This window comes from Oncorhynchus masou, chromosome 23 (assembly GCF_036934945.1).
Source record: "Oncorhynchus masou masou isolate Uvic2021 chromosome 23, UVic_Omas_1.1, whole genome shotgun sequence".
Taxonomy (NCBI): domain Eukaryota; kingdom Metazoa; phylum Chordata; class Actinopteri; order Salmoniformes; family Salmonidae; genus Oncorhynchus; species Oncorhynchus masou.
Genome location: NC_088234.1, coordinates 10,542,432 through 10,557,937, shown reverse-complemented (window position 1 = coordinate 10,557,937; position 15,506 = coordinate 10,542,432). Strand labels below are relative to the sequence as shown.

Sequence of the window (15,506 nt, the reverse complement as noted above, 5' to 3'; positions counted from 1 at the left end):
TTTAGATTCTTTAAAGTAGCCACCCTTTGCCTTGATGACATCTTCGCACACTCTTGGCATTCTCTCAACCAGCTTCACCTGGAATGCTTTCCCAAGAGTCTTGAATGAATTCACTCTGCAGTCCAACTCATCCCAAACCATCTCAATTGGGTTGAGGTCAGGTGATTGTGGAGGCCAGGTCATCTGATGCAGCACTCCATCACTCTCCTTGGTCAAATAGCCCTTACACAGCCTGGAGGTGTGTTTTGAGTCATTGATCCCGCAGGCAGACAGACGATCTTCAGCATCAGCCTGCTGGTACTATGCAGCCGGTTGTTCTGTGGTGGCCGTGGGTCTGTTCAAGGAACATAGTGAACTTCTTTGAAGTAGGATATTACTGACCTTACCGTGATCAGAAGGGTTAAAAGAGGACAGGTTAGGGTCTACTCGAAGAGGACAGGTTTCCCGCAGGCAGACAGCGGTTGTTCTGTGGTGGCCGTGGGTCTGTTCAAGGAACATAGTGAACTTCTTTGAAGTAGACTATTACTGACCTTACCGTGATCAGAAGGGTTAAAAGAGGACAGGTTAGGGTCTACTCGAAGAGGACAGGTTTGAGTCATTGATCCCGCAGGCAGACAGCGGTTGTTCTGTGGTGGCCTTGGGTCTGTTCAAGGAACATAGTGAACTTCTTTGAAGTAGGATATTACTGACCTTACCGTGATCAGAAGGGTTAAAAGGTTAAGGTTCCACCTTACAGATCCACACCAATCTGATCACTTCAACAAGACAAGTTCAGAAACTCTTCCGAGACGCCACATGGGGTTTTCCTCCATCGTAGGGTGGGAAGCCACAGCGGTCATTTTGTTCGGACGTGCCTCTCCCAGAAGTCTGTGGACAACGTTTAGAGCGGGAAAACGTAAATAAATACCTCATCTTCCGTTCCCGTGGTGACGGCCGGCCCGCTGCAGCAAACTGTCCAGTGAGTGTGTGTGTGGGTGTATGTGTATGTGTGTATGGGTGTGTGTGTGTGTGTGAGTGTGTGTGTCCAGCGAGCGGGACAAGCCGCTGTGGTCAACTGGGCGGAATCACGCCTAGATCTCGAGACGTGAGCCAAAAATGTTTGACCGACATTCTGACCAAGATTCTAGCCACTGACCCTTTTCATCCTATAGTAAACATCACATCAATCATAATAACACCACATAAAAAAATAACAAGAATAATGATGATTTGTGAAGTATCTCGCCAGAGAAGAGGGAGGAGAGGAGAAAGCTATGTATTAGAAATTCTAACCCTAGGTCTGTATAGACTGGTCCTCCTAATAGACTAGGCCTGTATAGACTGGTCCTCCTAATAGACTCGGTCTGTATAGACTTGGCCTGTATAGACTCGGTCTGTATATACTGGTCCACCTAAGACTAGGTCTGTATAGACTGGTCCTCCTAATAGACTCGGTCTGTATAGACTTGGCCTGTATAGACTCGGTCTGTATATACTGGTCCTCCTAATAGACTAGGTTTGAATAGACTGGTCCTCCTAATAGACTAGGCCTGTATAGACTGGTCCTCCTAATAGACTAGGTCTGTATAGACTGGTCCTCCTAATAGACTAGGCCTGTATAGACTGGTCCTCCTAATAGACTAGGCCTGTATAGACTGGTCCTCCTAATAGACTAGGTCTGTATAGACTGGTCCTCCTAATAGACTAGGTTTGAATAGACTGGTCCTCCTAATAGACTAGGCCTGTATAGACTGGTCCTCCTAATAGACTAGGTTTGAATAGACTGGTCCTCCTAATAGACTAGGCCTGTATAGACTGGTCCTCCTAATAGACTAGGCCTGTATAGACTGGTCCTCCTAATAGACTAGGCCTGTATAGACTGGTCCTCCTAATAGACTCGGTCTGTATATACTGGTCCTCCTAATAGATTGGCTCAGAGGGAAAGGATTCCACCCTGTCCTTGTGACTCAAATGACACACATTCCTATCTGTCAGTGAGTGTATGTGTGCGTGTGTGTGTATGTGTGCGTGTGTGTGTGTGTGTATGTGTGTGTGTGTATGTGTGTGCGTGTATGTATGTGTGTGTCAGATTGGAAGGAATTTCAGTTCTTCTCCTCTGAGTCTGTGTGTTCGATGGGGAGGAATTTTGGTAATTCGAGTCGTGTGTATGGCCACAAAACCACTTCATAACTGTGGGACAATTAATTGACAGGCTGGCTAATGGATTTCCAAAACCACTTCATAACTGTGGGACAATTAATTGACAGGCTGGCTAATGGATTTCCAAAACCACTTCATAACTGTGGGACAATTAATTGACAGGCTGGCTAATGGATTTCCACAACAACTGAATATACATGGAAACAGTTATCTGGATCAGAAGTGTGTTTGAGAGAGAAACAGAGACGACGACTTTGTGTGTGTGGTTTTTGGATCCTGGATATCTATGGTGGTTAAATACAGCAAATTCTGAAAGTATTCAGACCGTTTGGACTTTTTCCACGTTATTACGTTACAACCTTACTCCAAAATGGTTAAAAAATAAAATTTAAAAAATCCCCTTCATCATGACAAAATTATTACAAATAAAAATATTTTATATCACATTTACTTAAGTATTCAGACCCTTTACTCTGTACTTTGTTGAAGCACTTTTGGCAGTGATTACAGCCTCAAGTCTTCTTGGGTATGATACTACAGGCTTGGCACACCTGTATTTGGGGAGTTTCTCCCATTCTTCTCTGTAGATCCTCTTCAAGCTCTGTCAGGTTGGATGGGGAGAGTCGCTACACAGTCATTTTCAGGTCTCTCTAAAGATGTTCGATCGGGCTCGTGTCTAGACTCTGGATATTCAGAGATTTGTCACGAAGCCACTCCTGCGTTGTCTTGGCTGTGTGCTCAGGGTGGTTGTCCTGTTGGAAGGTGAACCTTCACCCCAGTCTGAGGTCCTGAGCGCTCTGGAGCAGGTTTTCATCAAGGATCTCTGTACTTTGCGCCGTTCATCTTTCCCTCGATCCTGACTAGTCTCCCAGTCCCTGCAGCTGAAAAACATCCCCACAGCATGATGCTGCCACCACCATGCTTCACCGTAGGGAAGGAGCCAGGTTACCTCCACACGTGACACTTGACATTCAGGCCAAAGATTTCAATCTTGGTTTTATCAGACCAGAGAATCTTGTTTCTCATGGTCTGAGAGTCTTTAGGTGCCTTTTTGCAAACTCTGAGTGGGCTGTCATGTACCTTTTTCTGAGGAGTGGCTTCAGTCTGGCCACTCTACCATAAAGGCCTGATTGGTGGAGCTACAGAGATGGTTGTCCTTCTGGAAGGTTCTCCTATCTCCACAGAGGAACTCGGGTTCTTGGTCACATCACTGACCAAGGCCTTTCTCCCTCGATTGCTCAGTTTGTCCTGGTGGCCAGTTCTAGAGAAGAGTCTTAGTGGTTCCAAACTACTTCCATTTCAGAATGATGGAGGCCACTGTGTTCTTGGGGACCTTTAATGCTGCAGAAATGTTTTGGTACCCTTCCAAGGATCTGTTTCTCGACACAATCCTGTCTCTGAGCTCTACAGACAATTCCTTCGACCTCATGGCTTGGTTTTTGCTCTGACATGCACTGTCAACGGTGGGACCTTATATAGACAGGTGTGTGCCTTTCCAAATCATGTCCAATCAATTGAATTTACCACAGGTGGACTCCAATCAAGTTGAAGACACATCTCAAGGAGGATCAATGGAAACAGGATGCACCTGAGCTCAATGTTGAGTCTCATAGCAAAGGGTCTGACTATTTACATAGCAATTTTTTTTTTTTTTAGATAAATAAATAACATTTCTAAAAACCTGTTTTCGCTTTGTCATTATGGGGTATTGTGTGTAGATTGAGGAAAACAAATATTTTAACGTTTCAGAATAAGGCTGCAATATAACGTGGAAACGGGGTCTGAATACTTTCCAAACGCACTGGACATTTGTTTGATTTGATTTGATTTAACCTGTTGCAGGGGTTTGGATTCCGTTGTATTAAGATCAACAACGACATCATATTTCAGACACACTCATGGTTCAACGCACACACACACCTCTCTGAATGCATAATTTAGATTTAATCAATTTAGCTGACAATATATTTAGATCACAAACCCCATTACATTACAATCATTATGAAACATACATTTCCTTCTGTGCAAAAATAAATAATCATACAATAATTTAAACAAACTGGTACATATACATCATGTGAACAACTAAACAATACAGACCATCAATCATATAACATGTATGTAATGTAAGCTCTTAGCAGAGTGTTAAAACATACACATCATCGTTCATATAACATGTATGTAATGTAAGCTCTTAGCAGAGTGTTAAAACATACACATCATCGTTCATATAACATGTATGTAATGTAAGCTCTTAGCAGAGTGCTTTGATAAATGTTCATGCGTATTTGTCTTCATTCTGTAGAAACCTTTTGGGTTTCTGGGGAAAATGTGTGTCTTGGGGATTTGGGCCCGCCCCTAGTGATTGATGGGATGGACGAGACCCAGGGTGGGCTCTCTTTGGTCCACAGTCTTGTACATCAAGAGTTTTCCTTAATGTAATTGTTGGATCTAACCCCCTGACCTCTCTGAAGGGTAAATAAAGAGTGGTGTGCTTTGGTGTTATTATCCTTGTGGGGACCAGAAGTCCACACAAGGAAAAATACTATTTTAGGCTCAGGGGTTATGGAAAATAGAATTTTGAATGAGAGTCAATTATTTGGTCCCTGCAAGGATAGGAAAAAGAGAGAGAGCCAGAGTGTGTACCTCTCCTTTCATACCAACCCTGTCTAAGAGAGTCAATAACAAATACCACCATCTATATGACACACATCTGGACAGAGCGCACACACACCGAATGGACTCATCTATATTACACACAGAGCAACAGACATAGAAATAGGTCACACAGAATGGACTCGCCCTTTAGAAAAAAGGATTGATTGTCCTTAAGCCAGATGGTCTTCTAGTATATTGTGCATGGTTTCACCGTGTAGTCATCTAGGGAGGGGTCAAATAGAATCCTCGGAGTATTTAGACAGTTCTAGAACATAGACAAAAAAATAGTTCCTACACTTACTGCCAAGTATTTTGGTAAATTCTTGGTATTGTTCCGTATAACAGCCAACTTCAACTGAGCTTGAGGAATTCTGATCTCCAAGTGACAATTTACATGAGCCACAAAGTTGAATCAAGGCATATCAATTACATGTAAGACATTGAACAGCGTAATTACGTGTCCATGTCCTGAAGTGTGGTATGATGGGGTGACAGTGAAGGCTACAGGGCCTTGTTTGACTCAACTTTCCATCTCTCCTTTGTTCAGTATTTTCTCAGGAGTGTGAACAAAGACTAATCCCTCCTTTAAATCCCCCTCTTTTCACAACCTCCCATCCTGTCACCCCCCCCGTCGTCGTCGTCGTATCAACAGTGTTGGCATTACCTCCATAGTGATCAGTCTACAGGTCTGTGTTGCTCTAAGAGGCAGTCAGGAAATGTGCTTCTAATGAGCTTTCACACCTCCTCACCCCCTAAAACCCCTGTCTGTGGCGAGGTGTAAGACATTAATCAACAACAGCCAGGATAGACCAATTGGGTGCCAGACAGAGAAAAACACACACACACACACACACACACACACACACACAGCCTCTCAGAGCCCACTGCCCAGACTTCAGGGGGAATTTAGACTCTTCTAGAATTCTGGGAGGGGAACAAATATGGGAATCCCTCATCGGGTATGGCAACAATACAACATTCCACGTTCAGAATGACAAATCATTTCATTTCTGATCGGCTTCTTAGGAACTGCCAGAGGTGCTCATTGTAAGTAGTCTCAGCAATAGTGCTTTTAAACCCCAACTAGCAGACAAAGGCTGGCAGTAGCATAGGAAGTGGTCCCTACAGCATGGAGAAATAAAGAAACTGGCCAGGGCCCGGCACAAACTAGACCACACCTTATTGCACTTCCTGTTACAAGACAAGAGAGAAAGGTCACGCGGCGGTCATGTCTAGACGGGATACAGCTTTTGTCAAATTGACATCAAGTAGATTTTCTTTAGCATTTTAGCTAACCTTAACCTAATTCTCCTAACCGTAACCTAATTCTCCTAACTGTAACCTATTTTTCCTGATCCGCTGCGTAAGTTATAGTAAACCTGCTGCGAAAAAGTCAATTTTGACAAAAGCTGTATCCCTTCTAGACTACACCTCACGCGGCTCGACAGGCAGCATTGTGACATCATATTTGGAATATGTGAGAGAGCGAGACTGTGGGGACAGAAGAGGGAGGGGTTGTCTAAGGACAGAGAATGGAGAGGGTGGATAGGCGGATGGGATGACAACATTTCTATAAAAATGAGAAGACCAGGGAAAAAAACCCACTGCAATAAAAAGAGGAATATGAAGATGGTCATTTGGTCCTCCAGGGCCATATGAATGGGACGCGTCCCAAACGATGCCCTATCCACTATAAGCCCTGGTCAAAAGTAGTGAACTATAGAGAGAGTAGGGTGTCATTTGGGACACAGACATAAGGAGATGGTTATGACAATCTGATCACCATTGTTGATTATAAACACAATGCTTCCCATGAGCTCATCACACACACACAGATTCACGATCCCTAAAAAAATATTTCAGAATCAGAAAGAGAGACGAGATTAAACTCAAAGTCCCAAAGTCCTATTTAAACCAACAACTTCAAACTTGGAAAGGCAATATAGTTTATGTACAACTCTCAGAAACGTGAGAGTCCATTTTGGCAAATTCCCATGTCTGTAAAATATTCCCTAGGACACACACACACACAAAGGGGCCTAAAGAAAGACCTTGAAAGAGGCCAATCCACCCCTATGTGACTCAACGTGAATCAAGGGGGCCTGCTCTGACTACCACTGAACCCAACACACACACAGACACGTGTCGTCTGATGTGCTGGTGTTTGAGGAATGTGTGACTTTGAGCAGCTCTGTAACCTGATCTCCATGTGAAGCGTCTTGGGATCCCCCTCTCTCTAATATCCTGTAGCTAAAAGCATTCTATTCTAATAGCCCGTGTGTCGTCAACCTCTTCCCACGCCTGTCGCACATCAAAGTGATGAACAACCGGGTTGTCATGGTAACACACCCATGTGGTAATGGGGGCTATTTTAGGAGGAATTCTACACGTCGATGTTTCCCTTTTGTGTTCTAGCTTTATCTCAGTGATATGCACTGCGCGCACACACACACACACACACACAATGGGCAGACATCTGTATCTAACAAGCAGAGACAAGACAACATGGAGGAGACTCAGTTTTAACTACCGGAGATGGATCCTACAGCGATCCAGATGGATCCTACAGCGACCTGTTGGCCTTTCTGGTCCAACACTCTTATCCGCTAGGATTCCTGCCGCCCAGTCATTTTCCTTCTCAGTGTGTTCTCTCCTATTTTTCCATCCTCTTTGTATAAATGTGTCCATAATACTGTACCCACCAGCCCTCTTCTTTAGAGGGCAGGAGTCTGACCCAGACTGTCCTCTCCGTTGAAGAGGGCAGAGTCTGGGTCTCCGTTGAAGAGGGCAGAGTCTGGGTCTCCGTTGAAGAGGGCAGAGTCTGGGTCTCCGTTGAAGAGGGCAGAGTCTGGGTCTCCGTTGAAGGGGGCAGAGTCTGGGTCTCCGTTGAAGAGGGCAGAGTCTGGGTCTCAGTTGAAGAGGGCAGAGTCTGGGTCTCAGTTGAAGAGGGCAGAGTCTGGGTCTCAGTTGAAGAGGGCAGAGTCTGGGTCTCAGTTGAAGAGGGCAGAGTCTGGGTCTCAGTTGAAGAGGGCAGAGTCTGGGTCTCAGTTGAAGAGGACAGAGTCTGGGTCTCAGTTGAAGAGGACAGAGTCTGGGTCTCAGTTGAAGAGGACAGAGTCTGGGTCTCAGTTGAAGAGGACAGAGTCTGGGTCTCAGTTGAAGAGGATAGAGTCTGGGTCTCAGTTGAAGAGGATAGAGTCTGGGTCTCAGTTGAAGAGGATAGAGTCTGGGTTTCAGTTGAAGAGGATAGAGTCTGGGTTTCAGTTGAAGAGGATAGAGTCTGGGTCTCAGTTGAAGAGGATAGAGTCTGGGTCTCTGTTGGACATCTGAGCCATGTGCTTCAGAATGTCTTTCTTAGTGATGATTCCCAGCAACCTCCTGAGATAGAGGAATACAGAGAGAGGAGAGAGGGAGAAGAGAGAGTTTACCATTACAAATTAATAATGTGTTTACAAAGAGACAACTTCCAGCCAATACAGCATTCTTCAATTTAAATCAAGAGAAGAGAGGAGAGTGACAGAGACAGACAGATGGAGAGACAGAGAGACAGACAGAGAGCGAGACAGAGAGGCTGTGTGTGCCTCGATCTAGGTTGGGCAAAACTAAACATGGCGGTGTTCGCCTTAGCAATCTCACTGGAATAAAGACCTCCTCCTTTCCTGTCATTATTGAAAGAGATCGTGACATTTCACATTTCAAAATAGGACGACTTAATGTTAGATCCCTCACTTCCAAGGCAGTTATAGTCAATGAACTAATCACTGTTCATAATCTTGATGTGATTGTCCTGACTGACACATGGCTTAAGCCTGATGAATTCACTGTGTTAAATGAGGCCTCACCTCCTGGTTACACTAGTGACCATATCCCCCACGCATTTTTATAGTTAATGTTTACAGGCCTCCTGGGGCATCTACAGCGTTCCTCACTGAGTTCCCTGAATTCCTATCAGACCTTGGCAGAAAATATTCACATTTTTGGTGACTTTAATATTCACATGGAAAAGTCCACAGACCCACTCCAAAAGGCTTTCGGAGCCATCATCAACTTAGTGGGTTTTGTCCAACATGTCTCTGGACCTACTCACTGTCACAGTCACACTCTGGACCTAGTTTTGTCCCATGGAATAAATATTGTGGATCTAAATGTTTTTCCTCATAATCCTGGACTATCGGACCACCATTTTATTACGTTCGCAAACACAACAAATAATCTGCTCAGACCCCAAACAAGGATTATCAAAAGCCGTGCTATAAATTCTTGGAAAACCCAAAGATGCCTAGATGCCCTTCCAGACTCCCTCCACCTACCCAAGGACGTCTGAGTACAACAATCAGTTAACCACCTGAGGGACTCAATTTAACCTTGAGCAATACCCTAGATGCAGTCGCACCGCTGAAAACAAATAACATTTGTCATAAGTAACTAACTGACTTGCCTAGTTAAATAAAAAGGTAAAATAAATAAGAAACTAGCTCCCTGGTATACAGTAAATACCCGAGACCTGAAGCAAGCTTCCAGACAATTGGAACGGAAATGGCGCCACACCAAACTGGAAGTCTTCCGACTAGCTTGGAAAGACAGTACCATGCAGTATCGAAGAGCCCTCACTGCTGCTACACCAAACTGGAAGTCTTCCGACTAGCTTGGAAAGACAGTACCGTGCCGTATCGAAGAGCCCTCACTGCTACTCGATCATCATATTTTTTCCAACTTAATTGAGGAAAATAAGAACAATCCGAAATGTATTTTTGATACTGTCACAAAGCTAACTAAAAAGCAGCATTCCCCAAGAGAGGATGGCTTTCACTTCAGCAGTGATAAATTCATGAACCTCTGACGAAAAGATTATGATCATTAGAAAGCAAATTACAGACTCTTCTTTAAATCTGCGTATTCCTCCAAAGCTCAGTTGTCCTGAGTCTGCACAACTCTGCCAGGACCTAGGATCAAGAGAGACACTCAAGTGTTTTAATACTATATCTCTTGACACAATGATGAAAATAATCATGGCCTCTAAACCTTCAAGCTGCATACTGGACCCTATTCCAACTAAACTACTGAAAGAGCTGCTTCCTGTGCTTGGCCCTCCTATGTTGAACATAATAAACGGCTCTCTATCCACCGGATGCTTACCAAACTCACTAAAAGTGGCAGTAATAAAGCCTCTCTTGAAAAAGCCAAACCTTGACCCAGAAAATATATATATATATTTTTTTTTTAAAGCCTATATTGAATCTCTCATTCCTCTAAAAAATGTTTGAAAGAACTGTTGCTCTGCGACAGTAAGGATATATATATATTTTTTTTTACCTCTTGGTGATGTCATAATGTTAACTTTCACTGCTATACGGATGACACACAGCTGTACATTTCGATGAAACCTGGTGAAGCCCCTGAATTGCCCTCCCTTGAAACCTGTGTTTCAGACATAAGGAAGTGGATGGTGGCAAATGTTTTACTTTTAAACTCAGACAAAACAAAGATGCTAGTTCTAGGTCCCAAGAAACAAAGATATCTTCTGTTGGATCTGACAATTAATCTTGATGGTTGTACAGTCGTCTCAAATAAAACTGAAGGACCTCGGCGTTACTCTGGACCCTGATCTCTCTTTTGACGAACATATCAAGACTGTTTCAAGGACAGATTTTTTCCATCTACGTAACATTGAAAAATCAGAAACTTTGTCCAAAAATTATGCAGAATAATGTATCCATGCTTGTGTCACTTCTAGGTTAGACTACTGCAATGCTCAACTTTCCGGCTACCCGGATAAATCACTAAATAAACTTCAGTTAGTGCTAAACACGGCTGCTAGAATCTTGACTAGAACCAAAAAATTTGATCATATTACTCCAGTGCTAGCCTCCCTACACTGGCTTCCTGTTAAGGCAAGGGCTGATTTCAAGGTTTTACTGCTAACCTACAAAGCATTACATGGGCTTGCTCCTACCCATCTCTCTGATTTGGTCCTGTCGTACATACCTACACGTACGCTACGGTCACAAGACGCAGGCCTCCTTACTGTCCCTAGAATTTCTAAGCAAACAGCTGGAGGCAGGGCTTTCTCCTATAGAGCTCCATTTTTATGGAATGGTCTAACTAGACCTTTAAGTCCTTATTGAAGACTCATCTCTTCAGTAGTTCCTATGGTTGCGTGTTGTCTGGCCCAGGAGTATGAAGGTGAACGGAAAGGCACTGGAGCAACGAACCGCCCTTGCTGTCTCTGCCTGGCCGGTTCCCCTCTCTCCACTGGGATTCTCTGCCTCTAACCCGGGGGCTGAGTCACTGGCTTACTGGTGCTCTTCCATGCTATCCCTAGGAGGGGTGTGTCACTTGAGTGGGTTGAGTCACTGACATAATCTTCCTGTCTGGGTTGTCTCACCCCCCCACCCCCTCGGGTTTGTACCATGGGGAGGTCTTCGTGGGCTATACTCGGCCTTGCCTCAGGATAGTAAGTTGGTGGTTGAAGATATCACTCTAGTGGGTGGCGTTATATCCTGCCTGTTTGGCCCTGTCCGGGGATATTGTCGGACGGGGCCACAGTGTCTCCCGATCCCTCCTGTCTCAGCCTCCAGTATTTATGCTGCAGTAGTTTGTGTCGGGGGGCTAGGGTCAGTCTGTTATAGCTGGAGGATTTCTCCTGTCTTATCCAGTGTGAATTTAAGTTTCTCTCTCTGAGCGCTAGGATAATGCCTCAGGACTAACTGGCCTGATGACTCCTTGCTGTCCCCAGTCCACCTGGTCGTGCTATGAAACCCTGACCTGTTCACTGGATGTGCTACCTGTCCCAGACCTGCTGTTTTCAACTCTCAGCAGGAGCGGTAGAGATCCTCTTAATGATTGGCTACGAAAAGCCAACTGACATTTACTCCTGAGGTGCTGACCTGTTGCACCCTCTACAACCACTGTGATTATTGTTATTTGAACCTGCAGGTCATCTATGAACGTTTGAACATCTTGGCCATGTTCTGTTATAATCTTCACCCGGCACAGCCAGAAGAGGACTGGCCTCCCCTCATAGCCTGTTTCTTCCTAGGTTCTGGCCTTTCTAGGGAGTTTTTCCTAGCCACCGTGCTTCTACACCTGCATTGCTGTTTGGGGTTTTAGGCTGTTTTCTGTACATGACTTTGTGACATCAGCTGATGTTAGAAGGGCTTTATAAATACCACTGATTGACTGATTGATTGAGGGGAGGAGTGGGATATGTATGAGTGTTTGTTCTCTGGCCTCTAGTGGTGGAGTGATGCAAGTTGGCAGAGCTAGAGATCTACTGTCAGTCATTCCCTGGAATTGGACATGTCTTCACACACAAGGGTGTGAACCCATATTTTTTTACTAACATACAATTTTTATTGCATTCTATCTTAATTCAAGACAGAATTGCATTAAAAAAAAGAATACCCAGCCAAAACCTTTGTCTCCACTATATATGGTTGACAAGTTCCAGAATATTTAGTCAGAGAGTAGAATGATTAGAGTGAATAGAATGTCATTATGACCACGGTCATCATCACAAGAGGTCGTTGCTCAATAGAACTCTAAGTTCCAAGGTCAACTGACATACTAGCTAGTGGCTACAGGCTCCTGTGTGACAACATGGGGCTTTTCTAAATGAAATCCACGGAAAACTAAACTACATTGGGTCTATATATTTATTAATTTACAAAGCGAACAGACTGAATTTCCAAATCTACCCTCCCCAAAGACAATCCTTTCTAGTTTTCATGGCGTATTTCTGAGTCTCTGTCTTTAAAATGGCAATAGAAACAACCCCTCACCGTTGATTGACTGGGGTTGGAGGAATAGAAAGCCTCGGATCTGGTGATGAAAATGACGAGGGTATCAAGTGGACTTTGATTGGTCCAAGCCGTGGTAACACCTCCAAATGTTACCACCTCCCAATGCCGAAAAATGGAAGAGGTAGAACCAAGAGCTGGGCAGTTTAAACTAGCAAACGGCCTCAACCCCAACAATAGCTTCAACTTGCCCAAATCCCTACGTATGCAAAGGGCCTAGGATGTTGGGGTTGATTTAGGACCAGGCTGTACAGTAACCACTACTTTCCTACTCACCCATTGTGTGTAACCAGACACTGTCTGAGTCCCAGCTTCCTGAAGATGTCCACAGCTATTGCCATGGGGGTGTGGTCTGTCACAGTGAAGGGACTAAGGTCCAGGATACCTACAGCATAGAACACAATAACATGCAAACATACCGTCACATAGAAACATACGGTCAGTGCGTGTGTGTGTTCTTACCTCGTAGTTTGACGACAGGGGGACCGGAGAAGGGCTGGGGGGGCACGTGTTCCAAGAAGAACACTAACGAGGCACTGACCACCCCCTCCTGTCGCTTACGGGCGTTGTCTAGCGGGGGAGTAGAGGGAGGGAGGGAGGCAGGCAACGCGGGAGGAGTTATTCATAGCTGCACACAACTATACACTGGGTGGACAAGACATTATGAACACCTGATCTTTCCATGACAGACTGACCAGGTGAAAGATATGATCCCTTATTGATGTCACTTGTTAAACCCACTACAATCAGTGTAGATGAAGGGGAGGAGACGGGTTAAAGAAGGATTTTTAAGCCTTTGAGACGTGGATTGTGTTTGTGTGCCATTCAGAGGGTGAATGGACAAGACCAAATACTGAAGTGTCTTTCAATGAGGTTTGGCAGTAGGTGCCAGGCGCACCAGCTGGTGTTAAGAACTGCAACACTGCTGGGTTTTTCACACTCAACAGTTTCCTGTGTGTATCAAGAAAGGTCCACCACCCAAAGGACATCCAGCCAGCTTGATACAACTGTGGGAAGCATTGGAGTCAACATGGTCCAGTTTCCCTGTGGAACGCTTTCCACACCTTGTAGAGGGGGGGGGGGGGTGCAACTCAATATTAGGACGGTGTTCTTAATGTTTTGTACACACAGCGATATGCAAAACACACACTGACTTGTAATTTATAATGGGCCTCAGACAGACAGACCTGATGATCACACATTACCAGACACACGTCAGCAGGTACAGGTCAGACACAGACTAACCTTGATACACCTTATTGGCAACTATGTCCATTGGCAAACACACACACACCCTGTGGCACTGATTGGCAAACACACTATGCAAACAGAGACAGACAGACACAGAGAGAGATAGAGAGAGAGAGAGAGAGAGAGAAGAGAGAGAGACACAGAGACACAGATAGTCACATATAGACAGAGATACTCACCTAGAGATATGACCAGGTCCCTCCTCAGTACGAAACCCACTAGTCTCTGAGACTCCTGTGACACCACCACAGGGAAGCCACTGTAGTCAGTGTCTGCTATCACCCCTTCTATCTCCCCTACACTCATACCCTCCTGAGTGAGCACGACTAGGAGAGGGTCCGACTGCCGAGGGCGCATCACATCCTGAGCCAGGGTCTGAGAGGAGTTAAGACAGGATCAGAGGAACCTCAAAGCTCTATATAGGCTAAATGAAAGACAAGAAAAAGGCTACTTTTCCAACATAAAGCAATCTCACTTTGTTAGGATGAGAATTAGGAGCAAGAATCTGTGACTCATGCTCCCTGACAAAAGTAAATAAACATAAAGACCTTGTGCCCATACTCCTCTTTGGTTTCCAGGAAGGGGTAACCGTTGAGTCTGATGTGGGCTTCGTAGATCCCCTCACGCCCCAACGCATCCGCTACCCACTTAGAGGTCATGATCGCAGCCATCAGAGGAACAATGTACTCCAGACCGCCCGTCAGCTCAAACATGATGACCACCAGCGATATGGTCATACGGGTGACACCACCTGGAGGGAGGGAGACGGTATTCGTCAAAGACAGGGAGGGAGGGATGGGACAGTATCTTGGGGGACAAGTTAGTGAAGACACTTCTGACGACTACATACTAAAAAGGAGCACTATAGAAGTGTGATTTGAACTACTAAGATACACCGTAGTGGTCTAACCCAACCGTAGTACCCAAGTGACCTCCTCACCTAGACATGCAGCCGCCCCACCATAGTACCCTAGTGACCTCCTCACCTAGACATGCAGCCGCCCCACCATAGTACCCTAGTGACCTCCTCACCTAGACATGCAGCCGCCCCACCATAGTACCCTAGTGACCTCCTCACCTAGACATGCAGCCGTCCCACCATAGTACCCTAGTGACCTCCTCACCTAGACATGCAGCCGCCCCACCATAGTACCCTAGTGACCTCCTCACCTAGACATGCAGCCGCCCCACCATAGTACCGTAGTGACCTCCTCACCTAGACATGCAGCCGCCCCACCATAGTACCGTAGTGACCTCCTCACCTAGACATGCAGCCGCCCCACCATAGTACCGTAGTGACCTCCTCACCTAGACATGCAGCCGCCCCACCATAGTACCCTAGTGACCTCCTCACCTAGACATGCAGCCGCCCCACCATAGTACCCTAGTGACCTCCTCACCTAGACATGCAGCCGTCCCACCATAGTACCCTAGTGACCTCCTCACCTAGACATGCAGCCGCCCCACCATAGTACCCTAGTGACCTCCTCACCTAGACATGCAGCCGCCCCACCATAGTACTGTAGTGACCTCCTCACCTAGACATACAGCTGCCCCCACCATAGTACCCTAGTGACCTCCTCACCTAGACATGCAGCCGTCCCACCATAGTACCCTAGTGACCTCCTCACCTAGACATGCAGCCGCCCCACCATAGTA

General features: G+C 45.4%; 1 protein-coding gene across 4 annotated transcripts in view; it reads right to left on the bottom strand.

Annotated features, from left to right (window-relative positions):
- Positions 1-4,064: 4,064 nt before the first annotated feature.
- LOC135510294 (H(+)/Cl(-) exchange transporter 5-like) overlaps positions 4,065-15,506 on the bottom strand; it is a 33,872-nt gene continuing 22,430 nt past the window's right edge. For all 4 annotated transcript variants that reach the window (XM_064931108.1, XM_064931107.1, XM_064931106.1 and 1 more), the window contains exons 14-18: positions 14,396-14,598; positions 14,027-14,222; positions 13,059-13,166; positions 12,873-12,981; positions 4,065-8,175 (exon numbers count right to left, since the gene is read on the bottom strand). In XM_064931108.1, the coding sequence (XP_064787180.1) occupies positions 8,085-8,175; positions 12,873-12,981; positions 13,059-13,166; positions 14,027-14,222; positions 14,396-14,598 (707 nt within the window). In that variant the 3' untranslated portion in view covers positions 4,065-8,084. The remainder of the gene's footprint in view (positions 8,176-12,872; positions 12,982-13,058; positions 13,167-14,026; positions 14,223-14,395; positions 14,599-15,506) is intronic.